General features: G+C 40.7%; 3 protein-coding genes across 5 annotated transcripts; 1 reads left to right on the forward strand and 2 right to left on the reverse strand.

Annotated features, from left to right (window-relative positions):
* Positions 1 to 788: 788 nt before the first annotated feature.
* Positions 789 to 3,263, forward strand: LOC138181634 (facilitated trehalose transporter Tret1). Its single transcript, XM_069116646.1, has 4 exons — positions 789 to 1,147; positions 1,232 to 1,799; positions 1,870 to 2,074; positions 2,149 to 3,263. The coding sequence occupies exons 1-4, from the start codon at positions 1,084 to 1,086 to the stop codon at positions 2,782 to 2,784; spliced, it is 1,473 nt and encodes a 490-aa protein (XP_068972747.1). The 5' UTR covers positions 789 to 1,083; the 3' UTR covers positions 2,785 to 3,263.
* On the reverse strand, positions 2,912 to 16,055 carry LOC138181639 (WW domain-binding protein 4). Of its 3 annotated transcripts, none has more exons than XM_069116659.1 (7): positions 15,734 to 16,055; positions 4,813 to 5,020; positions 4,593 to 4,694; positions 4,404 to 4,478; positions 4,062 to 4,296; positions 3,563 to 3,902; positions 2,912 to 3,471 (listed from the first exon to the last, which is right to left on the reverse strand). In XM_069116659.1, coding segments are annotated over exons 1-7 (1,185 nt in total). In that variant the 5' UTR covers positions 15,736 to 16,055; the 3' UTR covers positions 2,912 to 3,248. The 3 variants fall into 3 exon arrangements, with proteins under 3 accessions (XP_068972760.1, XP_068972759.1, XP_068972762.1); XM_069116658.1 differs by lacking the exon at positions 15,734 to 16,055 and adding an exon at positions 14,057 to 14,088; XM_069116661.1 differs by lacking the exons at positions 4,404 to 4,478; positions 15,734 to 16,055 and adding an exon at positions 14,057 to 14,088.
* LOC138181641 (calmodulin-lysine N-methyltransferase) lies at positions 9,937 to 12,574 on the reverse strand. Its single transcript, XM_069116664.1, has 2 exons — positions 11,426 to 12,574; positions 9,937 to 10,675 (listed from the first exon to the last, which is right to left on the reverse strand). The coding sequence occupies exons 1-2, from the start codon at positions 12,119 to 12,121 to the stop codon at positions 10,316 to 10,318; spliced, it is 1,056 nt and encodes a 351-aa protein (XP_068972765.1). The 5' UTR covers positions 12,122 to 12,574; the 3' UTR covers positions 9,937 to 10,315.
* Positions 16,056 to 16,069: the final 14 nt, after the last annotated feature.

A 16,069-nucleotide genomic window follows, 5' to 3' on the forward strand; every position in this document is an offset into this window, starting at 1 on the left:
TTGTATATATTTAACTAACTATATAATATTTTTATCAAAAATGATCTATTTGTTCATCCAATATTCTAAAAGCAAGATGATAGAAACATAAAGTTATAACTGTAGTTGGTAAAGAAAGAGTTTATTGCACCAGCATGATTGATGCGATAGGTGCTGCTTATAGACAGACGAATCTGCCTAGGCAATGATTAAGAAATTTGCCATGAACAGTTCTTTTATTTTATCAAATAATCGCTCTAATTAGTGGAATTCTACTTATCATTGTAAAATTGCAATATATAACATAAGTACTTATATAGTTATTTGTGATATTATCATAGTATTGTCGCATGACGAATTACGTGGAATTATGCACCAAAAATTGATATGTACATGGGAGTATATGAGTTAATTTAAAACCCTTCGCTTGAAGATACTGGTAGGAGATCGTAAATTAACCCCGAGTTAAGAGCCGGTAACATAGAACTAGCAGTAAATCATAGCGGAATGTTTAATTATGTTGAGGTGACGATAGTGAAACGATTTTATTTGCAGAATTGAAAATATTTTTCGTAAGCTTGTAATAACGATTAAAGTTCACGTTTAATAGGAAAACAAAGAACTAATATAAGGAAGAACAATGAGAATTTATATTGTTATAAGAATTGAATTTAAATTTGCGGAAAATAAGAATGGAAAAGTAAAAAAAGATGGCGGGGAAAGTGATTATGACAAATACGTGATTGTTTGTCGTGTACACACAGAATAAGGGAGCTAGGCGAAATAAAAGATAAGACAACTATATTTGACTTATTCGAGTTCGGTAATGAAACGATTACCGATCGGTATAAATTGAACAAAGTACCGAAGTTTTGGCGGCAGAAAGACTGCGTTAACGTACAGGGAAAGAAAACCGTTTATTAGGAAGATAGAATAGAAAAGTTCTCCAGTAGTAAGGATTTTGAACGGGTAGATGGGCGAGCACACAGACAGATAGACAGGAGAGTACGTATTTTGTTTTGGGATAAAGAAGCATTGCAATAGGGGAATCGGGCGAGAAAAAGGTAGGGTGAGATAGATAAAAAGAAAGTTATAAGGGAAGCAATGGTTAAGGGGAGTAAGATAGACGAGCCAGGGAGGTTTCGACAACTTGTCGTTGCGCTAATCGGTGAGTATCGTCGAATAGATGGGAGTGAAGGTAGGCATAGCTTATAATAGAGAGAACTAGAAGTAATAACGTGTTCTTTTCTAGCAAACATCTCATCTCTGTCGCTTGGAACAACGATAGGTTGGCAATCGCCAACGATACCGCAACTACAAAGTGAGAATCCGCCGGTGGGTAACGAGCCGATGACGAACGAAGCAGCATCCTGGTTGACCGGGATCACATGCATAACAGCTGCTTTAACGAGTTTGATAGTCGGCACGATAGCAAATAGATTCGGGCGTAAGATGACCGGTTATTTGATGGCTTTTGCACTTTGTTTCAATTGGTTGTTTACTATCATCGCGACGCAACAAACGTACTTATTTATCGCGCGTTTCTTTGCGGGTATATCTGGTGGGATGGTATTGTTTTTGGTGCCGCTGTACGTGTCTGAAATCGCGAGCGATAGAATACGAGGAATGTTAGGCAGCCTACTGGTATTCTTGTTGAATGGCGGCATTCTTCTTGGCTATATACTTGGAGCTGTGCTCTCATATCGGCTATTCTCGATCATAATGCTTGCATTACCTTTATCGTACATCGTGCTGTTTCCTTTCGTACCGGAATCGCCTGTGTATTTGTTGCGACGCAATCGAATCAACGAAGCGGTTAGGTAAGCATGGGCAATTTTTTCGCCAATGTTTACAATTTTGGCGCGACGTTCTTTTTCGTATTTCCTGTAGGTCTCTAACATGGTTGAGAGGCGGACACAAGGCGACGATGGAGCGAGAAATGACGCGTTTACAGGAAGAAGCGAAAGAGTTGGACGTTCCGGGACGATCGACGAACAAGCTGTCAGAGATGTTTCGAGACCAAGCAACGATCAAAGGATTGTTCATTACACTGGGGCTATTCGGTGGACAACAACTTGCCGGGATATTTGTTATGGTAAGAAAACATTTGCACGACTGTATACGTTGGTCAGCTTTTTTATATTGACATGTTCCTTTTCTTTTCCGCAGATAAGCTATACAGAAATGATATTTAAGATATCAGGAAGTTCACTGTCACCAAACAGTTCGGCAATTATCGTGGGCGTGATTCAAGTGTTCGGCTCGTGCTTATCTACCACGTTGGTGGAAAGAGTTGGTAGAAGACCGTTGCTTTTAACCTCCTGTTTAGGGATGGGCACATGTCACTTTGTGCTCGGAGTGTTCTGTTACCTGCAAACGCTTGGATACGATGTTAGCCAGTTCAGTTGGATTTCAATAGTAGCCTTGTCCGTTTATATGATCGCATATGGTTTAGGTATGGGACCAGGTCCATACGTGATCTCTTCGGAAATACTTAGCAGAGATGTTGCGAGTTCCATAGTAACTCTCGGGATGTTTACCACTTGGGGCATGGCGTTCGTCGTCGTTAAGTTGTTTCCAAGTGTACTCGCATTGTTAGGTATGCACGGCTGTTTCTTTCTGTTCGGGATCTTTTGCGCGACTACTTTCGCGTTTATTTTTATTCTTATCCCAGAAACGAAGGGGCAACCTCGTCAAGTAATTTTGGATCGACTTAACGGTATTTTTTACGCGTTAGACAATAAGCAATATGTTTCGTCAAATGAAATTGCTAAAAGAAATGCACCGCTACCTGAACTAATTTGAGAACATTGTAAATAACGCTTTTCACCATTCGTCAGTCGGACGATATATTAGATTTTGTCAAAGTACCTGATCGTATAGTAAACACATTCGTATGATGTGTAGCGGGAAAGGAAACAGAAAAAATCAATTGAATGAAGAGAAATTGCTGTCTTTTATGTAACTTGTGTTACATAAACTACCAATGAAAAAAATATTTCATCTTATATTATCATTTCATACATGTGATATCTGTTTTTAAATATGCTTAAAATATAGCCATCTTATTTGGATCTTGTTTGTAGTTCTCTAGTAAGAATCTACACAAGTCGTAAGAAAATAATAGAATCATTGAGTTCTTGGGATAATTTATACTAAATGAACGGTGTAATTTCTAAAGAACACAAGAATGATATGTTCGTGCGATTAAAATGAGTATAACGTGTAACATTCGATCAAATACACGTTAATCATTGGCACGATTATTATCAGTCATCGGTTAATCTTTGTCGTACATTTCTATTACCAACTTTTCGTTTCTTAAATTTAATTGGTTGTCCATCATCGTCACTGTCAGCTACGTCGATTTGCGTGATAATCTTTTCTCTGAAAGTTCTTTGCACCGACGTCGGTTCTGTTTTCTCAAAGACGGGTAATTGTAATTGCAGTTGCTTTTGCTGTGGCAACTGAAAATCCACCGGTTTCGTTTCGCTGAAACAGAACATTTTCGAACGTTGTTTTATTTTTTCCTTTTACCCTCTTTCTGTTTTGTATGCGTGTGTTATTTCAGAACAATACTTACATCTTTTGAACAGTTTGCCAAGGTCCATATGGATGCGATTTTAGCGGAATGCTATAGTCTCGCCTATACGGTCGGCTTTCCTCTTCGGTTCCAGTTTCCATTTTCTCTGCTGTATTTTCATTTGTTCCTAGCTGTGATTGGGTACCGGATACCTTTCTCAGTTCCTTCAACTTTTGTCTCTCGGCATTGGCTCGTTTCTCTTCGAGGATGTCCGCATTTGCGATCGCTTCTTCCTTCTCCAGTTGTTTTAATAATTCCTCTTGAAGCGCTTGTTCCTTTGCTTCTTCTTCTTGTTCCGCGAACGTCATGTATCCTTCCTCTGGTGGATCCCAAACGGATTCTAGCGTATAAAATGTATACCAAGAGAACTATAATTAACTGAAGCGGAGAATTATGCGAAAAGTAAAAAAGAAGAAAAAGAAGGGAAAAGAGAAAAAGACGAAGTAGAAAAAAGTTAGAAATTGATACACATACATACACGGATATAATATGTACTCACCATTGCTTTCGATGTGCCAATAATATGTGTACCCTTCGGGACTGAGAGCTTCGTACCAAAGTTTTTGAACAGGTTTCGCAGGACGCTCGTCTTCCACAATTCTTTTCCCTTTTCCTTTTCCCTTTCCTATTCTGCTTTTCCCTTGATTCCTATTATCGCCTCTTTGCTGAGATTTCGATTGTTGTGTTATATGTCTCGAAAGAGTTGGATCACATGGATCGATTTCCTGAGAAAACTGAAATGTTACAATGTCTGTTGTTATAGTTGTCGAAAGCTTTCACGGATGAGTACGTTAAAGAGGTTGTTGAGGATAGAACGATCGATTGGTATTTGAATTCTCACCTGTTGATTTTCACCTTTAAACTTAAACTGTGTTTCTGTAGTGGCTGTCGCTACACGATTGAAATTCAACGGCACCTGCAATGTATGCATTTTCTCCTTTCTTTTTCCTTTTGTCAAAAACGAATTAAGATAACGAAAGATTCCACTAATGCAATGCTTTCATTAATATAGGTAATGTCAAATACTCACGTCTTTTGTTTCTAACCGATTGAATTTTTCTTTGATGATTCTGTCCGCGGTCATATCTCTCGTATTGTTTTCTACATCCTTCAAGTATGCGGCCATAGCTGCCTAAATGCGAGGAACAAAGAGAAACAATTAACCATTTCAAATACTCGTTGAATAATACCTTGCACATTTTTTATTTCATTAACAGCGCGTGCACATCTAAAAAATAAAAAGAACGTACGTTCTCCATTTTCTTAATATCGCCTTCGATTTTCTTGTTTTGCTTCGCCTGCTTTGCACTGTTCTTGTGGATTTCCTTAAGTCGTTTGCTAACATTTTCCTTGTGCTTCTTACCGCCTTCGTGAAAATCGATACTAGGTTTATTGTCAGCAATCCAACACTTACAGAAGTCACAAAATTTACGACCTTGAGATTTCCAATAGTCCGCCCTGGAACAAAATTTAATACAACTCCTCTGTATTTTTCTTCTCTTTCTTTTCGCGTACCATGCACGATGTTCCATACGCCAATGGGACGATCTGGATTACTCTTGCGGCAAGACAAATTATTGAGAAAGAAAGAAAAAGAGGAAAGAAAGGAGAGATTAATAACGTTCGTTGGAAATTAGTTGGCAATTAGACAATCGTATCGTAGCTTTGGGAATTACTGAAATTTACATGATCGAATGATTGCGTTCGTTCGTTTGAACGCGTTTTGTCTGCGATAATACTCGACCTTTTTATTTTCGCTAGTCGTCCATCGAACAAATCGCAATTCCTTCAACAATGCCACGTTATGACAATAATAGAGCGTGTATTAATAGTAACATAAGCCTATAAATAGGTAGCGGGAAGATTAAGGTTGGCCAACTAGCTAATCGTCTAGGAGCCAATTGGTACCCTGGTATCTTTGTGTTAGGTGGATCGTTCGTACTTTCCGCAATTCTCTGTCGCAACATTATGACTATTAAGCACGTTCGTTTCATAGTACACGTGGCAACAGATTTATCTATCTATAATTGACGACCTTTTTCCTGCTGATTTCTCGATTTTTAATGGAACAGAAGTGCGCTCGGTAGAGGCGCGATAGGACGTTCGGTGTACGTAGTTGTTTGCAGCGAGGGCGAGGGCAAAATTCTTCGAGGTTCGAAATCCACCAGCATCCTCGCCAGTCGAACGTATAGCACGCGAATAGAACCGTCAGCCACGATGCCGTTCTTGTAATCGGCCAACACCAGAGTATATTTCCGTGCTTACTTTTTGGCATGAGTGTTTGATCAAGATAGGCGTTTATATCCAAAGCGGGTGGAATTTTTTCGAGAATGATCGTACACATCTTGAAATGATGCTGACAGAGGGATTCGTTTTAAGCAATCGTCCAATCGTATGATCATCCGTAGGACGTAGGATGAAGTTGCTAAAACGGAGAATTAGCTTGCGAAACTAGCTTGTTGCGAATCAGAAAAATCTTTGATAAATTTCGAGTAGCGGCCAGCCAAAAACAATTGGCACCTATGAAATGTAATTTCCACGACGACCAACGACGACGAGACGACGACGACAACGATCACGATCACGACCACGACCACCACGATGTACCCATCAGGCACGCCCTTAATTTTACGCAACGATTTATTTTTAGACAGGAGAGATGGTACAGGATGGAACGCGATCGTATTTATTCGTTCATAAGTATTACATGTTCGGGCGCTCAAAGCCTTTTCCTCGAAGCTTACAGACATTATCGTTACGTTATTAGATTGTTAGATCGAGAATTTGCCTGAAATTGTTTAAAAGAGAATTTCGACGGCCAAATAATTTGAAAATATATGGCGCCGTTCCGAACCGGGTTTGTTACATCGTTTTATAGCTCTACGCTCGAGCGGAAAAAAGGTTCGTGGTTTGTTCTAATTTTATCTTGGGGGGTTGTATACGTGTTTCAACGTTTAAAAGACGCGTCTTATAAACCGCCTGCAATATCAATGTCGTTACTTTGTGGCTTGTTCATCTTTTTTTGCCACTGTTCACGATTAACGAATAAAACACATCGTGTCGTTTATCACGACGAATATCTTTTACTAGAGAACACCAACATTCACGAGAACCTATACAATTTATAACGAGCCCAATGCTGGAAATCAATATAGATGAATGCATACAGCAGCGATGTCATTCTCATTAACGATGGAACAGCTAGACGATATGAAAATTCTGATAAACGACCAACTGTTCCAATTCGACTCGCTCTAAATATACACGCAAGTAGGGAAAATCTTTATCTGTTGTTTCACCGTTATTCCATGTGGCCTGTTTCGAGTAGTCCTATCTACGAAGCGCAAGCAACATCCTATTATGGCTCTTTACTCTCGCATTTGCGCGCTCTCTCTTTCTTCTTGCGAGTCTCTATGCACCAATATTCGATAAATGCCATTTGAGTTGCTCAATTCGATCAATGCGTTTGTTTATCAGTGGCTGGAAGGCAGCTACGATTGGAAAGCAGGAGAATTGCTTACGATGCTTAATAGTTGAATAATTTCACTCTGATTGTCCATCGATTAACGTAAAAAGATGATCTCCCATGTATTTTTACACGAATATCCGTGCATTTATTTTCTTCGAATGGCGAGCAGTCCACGTGGGTTTTATGAACAACGATAACACAACTATAAAACAGTGACAAACCAGTTACGTTACAATTCGGTAGTCCAGTTGGTAGGTTCAATACAGCTTGCGAACGATTCGACGTCGATTTTACTTGTCAATGAGATGCATCAGGATTTCGAACGGCGATTCTATCGATAAATTTTCGAAACGCGGAACTTGATTACATCACTTTTTTCCGTACAATAAACAGTGACTATTAACGGCGATTAATAATAGCACAGGCACAGCGTTCTTTTCAATCGATGAGAACGCCATACATGATTGCATTGCATTGTAGTTCTATATAGGGGAAGGTCAGTAAACATCTACCAAGTACTAATAATAAATATGTAAACGGATACGATGAACGTACTTTCTACCCAAACCTTTCAACAGAAAGCTAAAAATAATCTGCACAAATTACGATGATCGTACTACATAATTATTAGTCGATTAGCAATCGATCGTATGAATCGGAAATATATCGTGCAAATAAGAAAGACATAAAGAAAGAAAGAAAAGAAGAGGAAAATGACGATAACGCGAGACGGAAAGCAAAAGAAAAATATCGTAGAAAAGTATACGTATAAAATCGATGAAAAGACAGCACGTGTAGATTGCAGAACGCCGTTTGACGTTCTCTATCGTTTGACAGGAAAGTGAAATTGCGCGAGAGCACCTGGCTAGCACTAGATCTAGTCGAAAAACTGCTAGACGGTTGGGATCGATCGCAAAATGCCATATTCAAAGGAATAAGTGAAAATATTTTATTTGTAATAATTTCCTTACATATCTGACACACATACATCTATACCCACATACGCACGTACGTACAAATACTCGTCGTTATCTCCGTAAAGATACAGATAAGTACGCAACAATGGAAATTTGGTAGCTTTGACTATGCTGAACTAGGTTGGTCCTTTGTAGTAATTGTTCGGTCTGCGCTGCAACTCGGTTGTAAAGGAAAAGGTGAGAGAAAATATATAGGTAAAAGAAGGATAAAGCAAGAAAGGAACGAGGAGAAGGAGGAAACAGGAAAGGGAGGAAATTGTGCTATACTTGGTAATCATCAGGATTTCAGATATTTCAGAAAAATCATTTTCGTCGAATCCATACAAACGAATAAATATTTACGCGTACGTATAAATATTAATCGCGTAGTTCGAATTGGCATTTACCGCGATGTATATACACTTTGTACGTGTACCGTATTACTGGATTAATTTGAAAGTTCATTCGTTTTTGGATCGTTTATTTAAAAAAAAAAAAAAAAAGATATAATTTTAATCGAACTTAAAGAGCTGCTGAAACGCGCAACGATATACGGATCCATAGTACGTATATACATACGGCTACATGTAAAAAAGTCTTTCGTCTTTATCTTGTAGAAAGATCGTTTTGGACCCTCGATTGAAAGCTAGATCGAAAAGGTGGCATATAAACGGCAAAAAGCATTCACGAAGAAGATTTACGATAGCGATTGACGTTGGTCGTTAGCTTCGATCTGCTCGTATGCCGACCGTTGCTGTCATAACAGCGTGAAATATGAAAGAAAACTCGAAATTTCTTCAAACGCCGACAAACGTGTGCCGTTTTTAGGAAAAATTGATTTCTTAAAGTCTAACGAGGGGAGGAACGAAACAAGCGTTATCGGATAAACCGTGTATACATGTTACCGTATACGCCTTCACCGTGTCCTTTCTTTACGTTTCTTTTATCGTACAATCACACGACTATTTGTATAATCCACGCTAGATACGTACGAATGCCAATTTCTTTTCTATTCTCGCAGCGATAAGCTGTCCGAGTGCACTTACGAGAATCGCCATTGCCATTTTTCACTTCTATCAGTCTAACATCAGGTACTTGAAATACTATCGTTTACAACTCGTTCGGGTAACGTGTATCGTGTAATGGAAAAGCAATCTTTAACCGTAACTATCGATTAAGGGGGTGTTCTGGTCTAGAGGCATGAATTTCGGGCGATTTTTGAAGCTCTGTACAAGCGAAACAAAAAATATTTTTGCTATCCTTCTTTTTAGCATTTGTTTATTGATATTTCGAGATTACGTAAAAAATTCACTGAAAAAAACTCAATATTTAAAGAGTTATGAGCTGGCAAAGTGGGTGCTGCCAAAAAAATGGGGTGTCGTGGCGTGCATGGTATCAACCCTTCTGGTCATCCGAAACAAAAAATGCGAACGGATTCTTAATTAGTATGGATGCCGCTATCGTCTGAAACTTGGAAAAGTCAATACAACATTTTTTCACAGAATGACGGCCGTTTGAAAAAAAATTTCTTATTTCGCACGTTTTTTTTGACAATTCAGAACGTTCAAAAAATAGTAATATTAAAGATTTTGAGCTGAGCGTGATCCGGACGATAGAGGAGTATATAAGGAATATTCAGACCAAATTTAAAATAAATCTGTTCATTAGAACTTGAGATATCGTGCACGCCAACTCGAAAAAAGTAGTTTCGAGAAAAACGCGTTTAAAGTTTTGAGACGTAGGTACTCGGGCAGCGTCTACCGTTTATTGCACATTGGTCCCGGTCGGACCGGAGCAGATGCTGCGTCACAAAAATGGCTGTAACTCATAAAATAATTGAAATTTTGAAAAATCCTTTTAAGGACATATTCTTGAATGTCTAAACTTTGGAAATATGAAAAAAAATTTTCGATTTTTTTAAATTTCTAAACTAGAATACCCCCTTAATAGTAAAAACACGTATGTATATCGGTCAACGTTTCATCGAATGCGTTTTCCAACGATTCGATTATACTCGATAGTACGATTTCACGTTCGTAGTTGCTTTAAATTGGTAGCTACTTATAATATTAGGTATATTTGAAGAACGGATATGGATGGCGAAAAAAATTCGATTGCGTATTCGAGAGAAGACTGCATAGAGGAAAAAGCAGAGAAAAAGAGGTAAAAATCGATCGGGTGGAAAAGCTAAACTAGTCGGGTAGTAACGGAATGGTATAAGGGAATGGCCCGGAATCGAGATAAAATGGGCCAGGGAGGAACTCTTTGAATCTAGATGTGGATGTGGATGGTGATCTTGTTGGCGAGCTGCTCGACGATCGACACGTATCATCCGGGTGACGTTTTCTTTTGCTTGGTCAGCTCCAAAAGGATCGGATAATGGAGGTCTGGACAATACTCCTGGCTGTGCTCCAACAACTCCAGATGCCTCGACCAAATCATTCCATCGTAACGGTCTATTCGCCGCGCGACGAAACCTCGTTTTACCGCTGCTTCGGTGAATTGCTCGAAAGTAGATCCTCGTCTTGGCGCCATCACCAAGGCGACGCCGTCGTTTGCCAGCCAACCGTAGATCGTTTCCACCAAGTCTGACCGAGCCTCGTCGAAGAAGAGACAGTCCGCGCACAGGATCACGTCGTATAGCTTTCCCGTAAATTTTGCAACATCCTTGGCGCCGCCAGTCCAACTCTACCGGTAAAAATTCAATTCAGAAATTCCCAAGCTTTTACCGAACACTCGAACAGCTTCGATCGAACGACGAGTGAAAATTCCGTTGCACTTTGCGGCTTTAATCAGCAACGACGGCGACGACGACGACGACAACGATCTCAATCACGATGACACAGGAACATCGATCGATCGAGCAAACGATTAATGCGGTACGAGATGTAGGAGAAATGTAATTGGTGCGGCAGCGAACGAGACATTGTGGTCGTCGTGTTCGTTGTGGATCGAACGAATTACGTAGTGGCGATAATTTTTCAATCGTCGACTCGCAGGTACGATTAGCGTAACGTATCGAGGAAATCGCGAGCGTATCTCGTTCAAAGGGTAAACGTTTTCGCGATTCTCGAAGGAACAAAAACGGATCGCGATCGGTCAAGAAGAAGAGAAAGCTCAAGCATAAAGGGTCGCGGCGGACCAACTGGAATTTGTCCGTAGCATCGTGCTAGGGAAAAGCGCGCACGCGCGATTCTCGTTGATGGAAAAGCTCGAGAAAGGACGAACGCTGGAAAGCTCGCGCGCGATGCGGTGCGTTAGGTTAGCGGGGCTACCGCGTGGCGTATGTAATGCGCGCCGCGTGTTCCCATCGTGTATCGAATAGTTGCTGCTTCCCTATCATCATCGGTCTACTCTACGAGGAGGTGCACGAGACGATAGAGGGGCGCGCGCGTGAGCAAGACGAGACGCGTAATAGACGCGAGAAGAAGAATTCACCTTGACTCGAAGGCCGTTGGGGTGCGGGTGTGCGAACGCCCTGACCGATCTGGCTGCCCTGATCGCCCTGGCCGCTTTGGCCCATTGAACCACGCCGCAATCCACGAAATCGGTCATACCGTTCCTAAATATGATACGTCGTACGTTGTTCACGCTGGTCACGTTGCCATCTGTCAATGCGATTTCCTTCGGATCGCAGTACTTGGCGACGATCACCCCTGCCAGACAGCTCATACCGCCGCCGAGTTCGAGGACTTTTCTGTTTCGACACAGCTGTCGGTTTTTCAACAAATAGTATGCCAAACATTCCTCCGACGGCCAGACGCAGATGTTGCCGGTATTGTTGAAACCAATCAATTCGTTCGCCGTAAAATTCTTGTTTAATCGACGGATCTCTACAGTAAACAGCTTGTTCTCTAAAACTGTCGAATATTCGTACCAAACTGCGGAATCTGGATCCGCGGCACTGCTCTCCATGCGGTCGACTCTTAACAAGTCGAAACTGGTGAAACGGCGAACCGAGATCTCGTCCTCCGTGTCCACCGAAATTGGTTCCTGAGGACCGATCAGCGCCTTAGCGAGGATGCGCCATCGTCGTTGCGCGGTACTTTTCTTTTTCCCTATTTTGTCTTCGAGAATGTCGTCATGTCCCACTTTTTGTATCTGCGGCTCGCCGATTGTACACTTCTCGGACATTTTCTCTTTTTCCGGCCGCGCTTTCCATCGAAATGTGCTCTTTCGATGCTACGAAAGGACGCGTTTCGTACCAAACATCGAAACATGAGAACGGTCAACACCGACCGGATCATCGACATGCTTCATCGTAACGCCATGCATTTCTTTCCTTTTCTTTTTTTCTTTCTCTTAACTTCTTTTCCTTTCCTTTCCCCTTGCCTTTCGAAGTTCCACGACTCGAGACTCGGTCGGGACGAATTCGACGTCTCGGCAACGACTCTTGGTTCTTCGTTCCTCTACGAAGACGGGTGAACGAGGATGAACGAGACAAGGGACACGAGCTGAGACTAAAAGCGCGAAGCCAACTTCTAACTCGCGCCACGCGGATGCCGAGCGTTCACCGCGTCCGTTTCACGCCTGCGCGCATCCTCCCGTCTCTTTTATCCGCTTTCCACTCCGCGCAACTTCACCCTCCGATACACCCCGTCCCTTTGCCCTCTCCTCCCTCACACCCCAGCCGCATTGCTCCCCCGACACCTCTCTCTGACCCATTCTCGCTTTGATTCACTGCGTCTCTTTTCTCCTTTTCGCGTTCGTTCTTCCTTCTCCCTTCGTTTCTACTTTTTCTATCCCCGTCTCTATCTCTGTCGCTCGCTTGCTCGATCCCCTTTCGTAGGAGAAGAAAAAGTAGAAACAAAACTAGAGAAGACTAGCTTTCTACTTACAATTAACTAACGCTACGGAGATATCGTCTATTTCCGAAAGTTTCGATCTTTGCCTCTTTTAAGGATAGTAGCCCGGACTCGAAACGATCCAACCAGCCAACTCGTAACGCGTAGAATAAAGTTTGAAAACCGGGCGGCGCCATGAGTTTGCCGATGCTCTGCCACTCTGTCCCGACAACGTATCGAGGTTACGACAAACGTGGCGCTATTCGTGGCGCTATCCCGGAAAACTGGCAAATATACGATGATATCGTGAGAAGAGATCTTACACGATACGAGAGGCTGTGTCCCTCGAATCTTTTATCTCGCGTCCAGACGATTATTCTCCTAAACTTTTTCCAATGAAACTTTACGCCCAAAGTCAAAACATTTTTCTCAATACCGCGCTCTCATTTTCTCCGCGTTGGCTTCGCTTTTTTAGTCCGCAAAGCGCGGTGGCAGCGCTTGCTTGTGCCTATGATTCATAAAAATAAACAAACATCCACAGGATTATCAGGATGCGGGGATGAGACATGGCTTCGCGAAGAAAAATGTATAGGTACGTATGTATTTATATAGCGTATCTAGTAATTATAGATATATAGCGGGCACGGCTCGGACGAGCTTTGAAATAGCGCGACAAGGTATCTGTTTGAGTTGTCTGGTCGATTTTAATCGGTTCGCCTGCGGCCGATCCAATTTGCCTTAAACGAGACAGAATTTTTAACGGCATTATTACGTAAAACGTAACGCGGTAGAATACTTTACACCGCAGTGCAACTGTTATACACGGCTTACCAGCCAAACGATTTCGATTTGTCGTTTTATGCTTGTCGAAAATATCATTATCGAGATGATTATTCTGAATTTAAACTCGGTCGTTGGATGAACGAGGAAAAAATGCTAGCTAACGAAGATGCGACGATAAAGGTAATCTCGTATTGCAGGGCGATATAGTGTAATTATTTTTGTCACGCGATTCTATCCAGCGAGATCGTGTCATTTTCATCATTCCACATACAGATCAGCCGTAATATGGTTCGTTTTGCACATTCCGTAAATTGTAATAAACGTACAAGTTCGATTTGTGTATTTTCGGTAATCTTTTGTAGCGGAGCAATTTGCGTGTGTCGACACGTGTATGTAGCTACCTATTGCGCTAATGCAACTGCAAAGGATGGAAAGGGAAGGGGAAAGAAAAGATAGTAGCAGATAGAGGGAGAGTTGGTCCATTCGTACATAATCTACTTACTTTATGTTATTTGACATTAATAGAAGTTGGAGACAACGATACTTCTGCTTTCATTCAAGCGCGTAGCTGATAGTCTCTGTTTGCCAAGACGCATATAGATTTTCTCGCACCTCGTTAAAACGCGAATTAACCAATAAGATACGCGGAAACGAATCTTTTCCTTACATCTACTTTCGAGTTCAGGAAATCGATTTTTGGCGAAACTATAGGGAACTGCTATCTCCTCTCCGATTTCGATGATTTCCGAATATATTATAAAAATCAACATTTTCAACGGCTTCTTCCTTTAAATATAACCGACGGTTGGCCTTAGTTTCCGAGATATTTGCGAAAAACTATCGGCATCGCTACAATGAATTCTGCCTATAATTGTGCGTCCATAACAGCCTATACGTCATTATTGGTTGTTGGCCGCGTCACGGCGCGACGCCTGGGTAAAGTGACATTTAATTCAAACCTATATAAACTATACACAAAAGATAAAAATTAGATTTAGGTTAGGCGTTATTTTATCCGACCACCGTAATGATGAATACGCTGCTGCGCACGCACAATATAGGCAGAATTCACCATGATGGTACCGACAGTTTCTTGCGAATATCTTGGAAACCACGATCGACTATCGTTTATATGCATAAGAAGTAGTTGTTCAAAATGTTGATGTCTGTAACATACTTCAAAATCATTGAAATCGGAGAAGAGGCAGTTTTTCCTGACATTCCTTTTCTGTTGATTTAAATACATCTTAATGCGATGTTCGATATAAAACATTCGGAATGTAGCAACGAAAGTTTAGAGATATCGTTGAATATCGATTTTTCTCTGAGAGAGAAATCGGTTGACGACAATACGAACAAAATCAGAGAAGTAAACAGCCCCTGAAAGAACGAGGCATGGTGACTGATACAATACAATACAATTCGAAACGATATGATACGAGCCGATCCGATTTGAATCGACGAGGTTGCCAATAGGCAAGTAAGTAAGAAGTACTGAAATGGTTTCGTGCTTGCCTTTCAATGCAATACGATTTTGTATTCTTGCGGTGGTCTCCTGGCAGACCCTCTCGACGCATTGCGTCTAATTTGATCGAAACTCGAAACTAGCTAAATTCTCTTTTACTTCTTTCTCTCGGTTCTCTCTTTTTCGCTCATCAAATCCTATCTTTTTCGCTACTTTTTCCGTTTTATTTTTATTACTGCATCAAAAGTCCTAACGTATCAGCACTATTGAATTTTTCCACGACTGTCCTTGTGCTCGTTTCATCGACGCTTATTGCACAAAAATTTGCCAACAGCATAACGATTGCCAACATTTCTATTCGTATTATCGCATTCTGTTCTGTTCCACAACGAGTACTTAGTATTATAACTGCCCATTGTTCTGTTTAGAAATATTGAACTTTTAGGTTAGAAGAAACTGCAATGCGGATTTTAAACGAATCAGAAACCAGTTACGTGTGTAGTGTAATAATGAAAAAAGTAGTCCGGCATGACAAGATGCGATGATGTTTATTGAATATGTACTTTTTATGTATTTACGTAAAGATACGTACACATACATACAAGTGTAAAGCGAGAAAGAGAGTTCGATGTACATACGTACATATAAGCATTCATACAAATGAATATATATATGTGTTTACTATAAAAAAAAGTTGTATAATACTGTACTTACATCTTTTAAGTCCTGGAGTAGGATTCCTAATGCGTCTTCATTGATTATGAACAATGAAATAAATAGTTCCTATAAAACTCTTTTTTCGAATCTAACCTCAAAAAGTTAAGCACACTTATTCGAAATATTTTTAAATTTTGATTTGCTTCATTAACATTTCCTTCGCGTTGTATAACATTTTCATTAAACTAAGATAGGTTCCCCTATATAAAAGTGTATGTAAACGTAAAAGTAAACGAATACACTACTCGTACGATATCACCGTATGAAACAACACATAAAAGCGAAACAGCTGATAGCGTAGGGCGTAGGCGATGTAAACTGTAAAGTATGTAC

Source organism: Bombus flavifrons, chromosome 7, assembly GCF_040668555.2.
Source record: "Bombus flavifrons isolate JBK064 chromosome 7, iyBomFlav1_principal, whole genome shotgun sequence".
Taxonomy (NCBI): domain Eukaryota; kingdom Metazoa; phylum Arthropoda; class Insecta; order Hymenoptera; family Apidae; genus Bombus; species Bombus flavifrons.

Excerpts from the sequence above, each read along its gene's own strand:
- LOC138181634 (XM_069116646.1), top strand. The coding sequence starts at position 1,084 with ATGGTTAAGGGGAGTAAGATAGACGAGCCAGGGAGGTTTCGACAACTT. Across the intron at positions 1,800-1,869 it reads CGAATCAACGAAGCGGTTAG|GTCTCTAACATGGTTGAGAG; the intron begins GTAAGCATGGGC and ends TATTTCCTGTAG. Across the intron at positions 2,075-2,148 it reads TTGCCGGGATATTTGTTATG|ATAAGCTATACAGAAATGAT; the intron begins GTAAGAAAACAT and ends TCTTTTCCGCAG.
- LOC138181641 (XM_069116664.1), bottom strand. The coding sequence starts at position 12,121 with ATGTCCGAGAAGTGTACAATCGGCGAGCCGCAGATACAAAAAGTGGGA. Across the intron at positions 10,676-11,425 it reads CCAACGGCCTTCGAGTCAAG|AGTTGGACTGGCGGCGCCAA; the intron begins GTGAATTCTTCT and ends TTTTACCGGTAG.
- LOC138181639 (XM_069116658.1), bottom strand. Across the intron at positions 4,297-4,403 it reads TTAAAGGTGAAAATCAACAG|TTTTCTCAGGAAATCGATCC; the intron begins GTGAGAATTCAA and ends GTAACATTTCAG. Across the intron at positions 3,472-3,562 it reads TGGCAAACTGTTCAAAAGAT|CGAAACGAAACCGGTGGATT; the intron begins GTAAGTATTGTT and ends GTTCTGTTTCAG.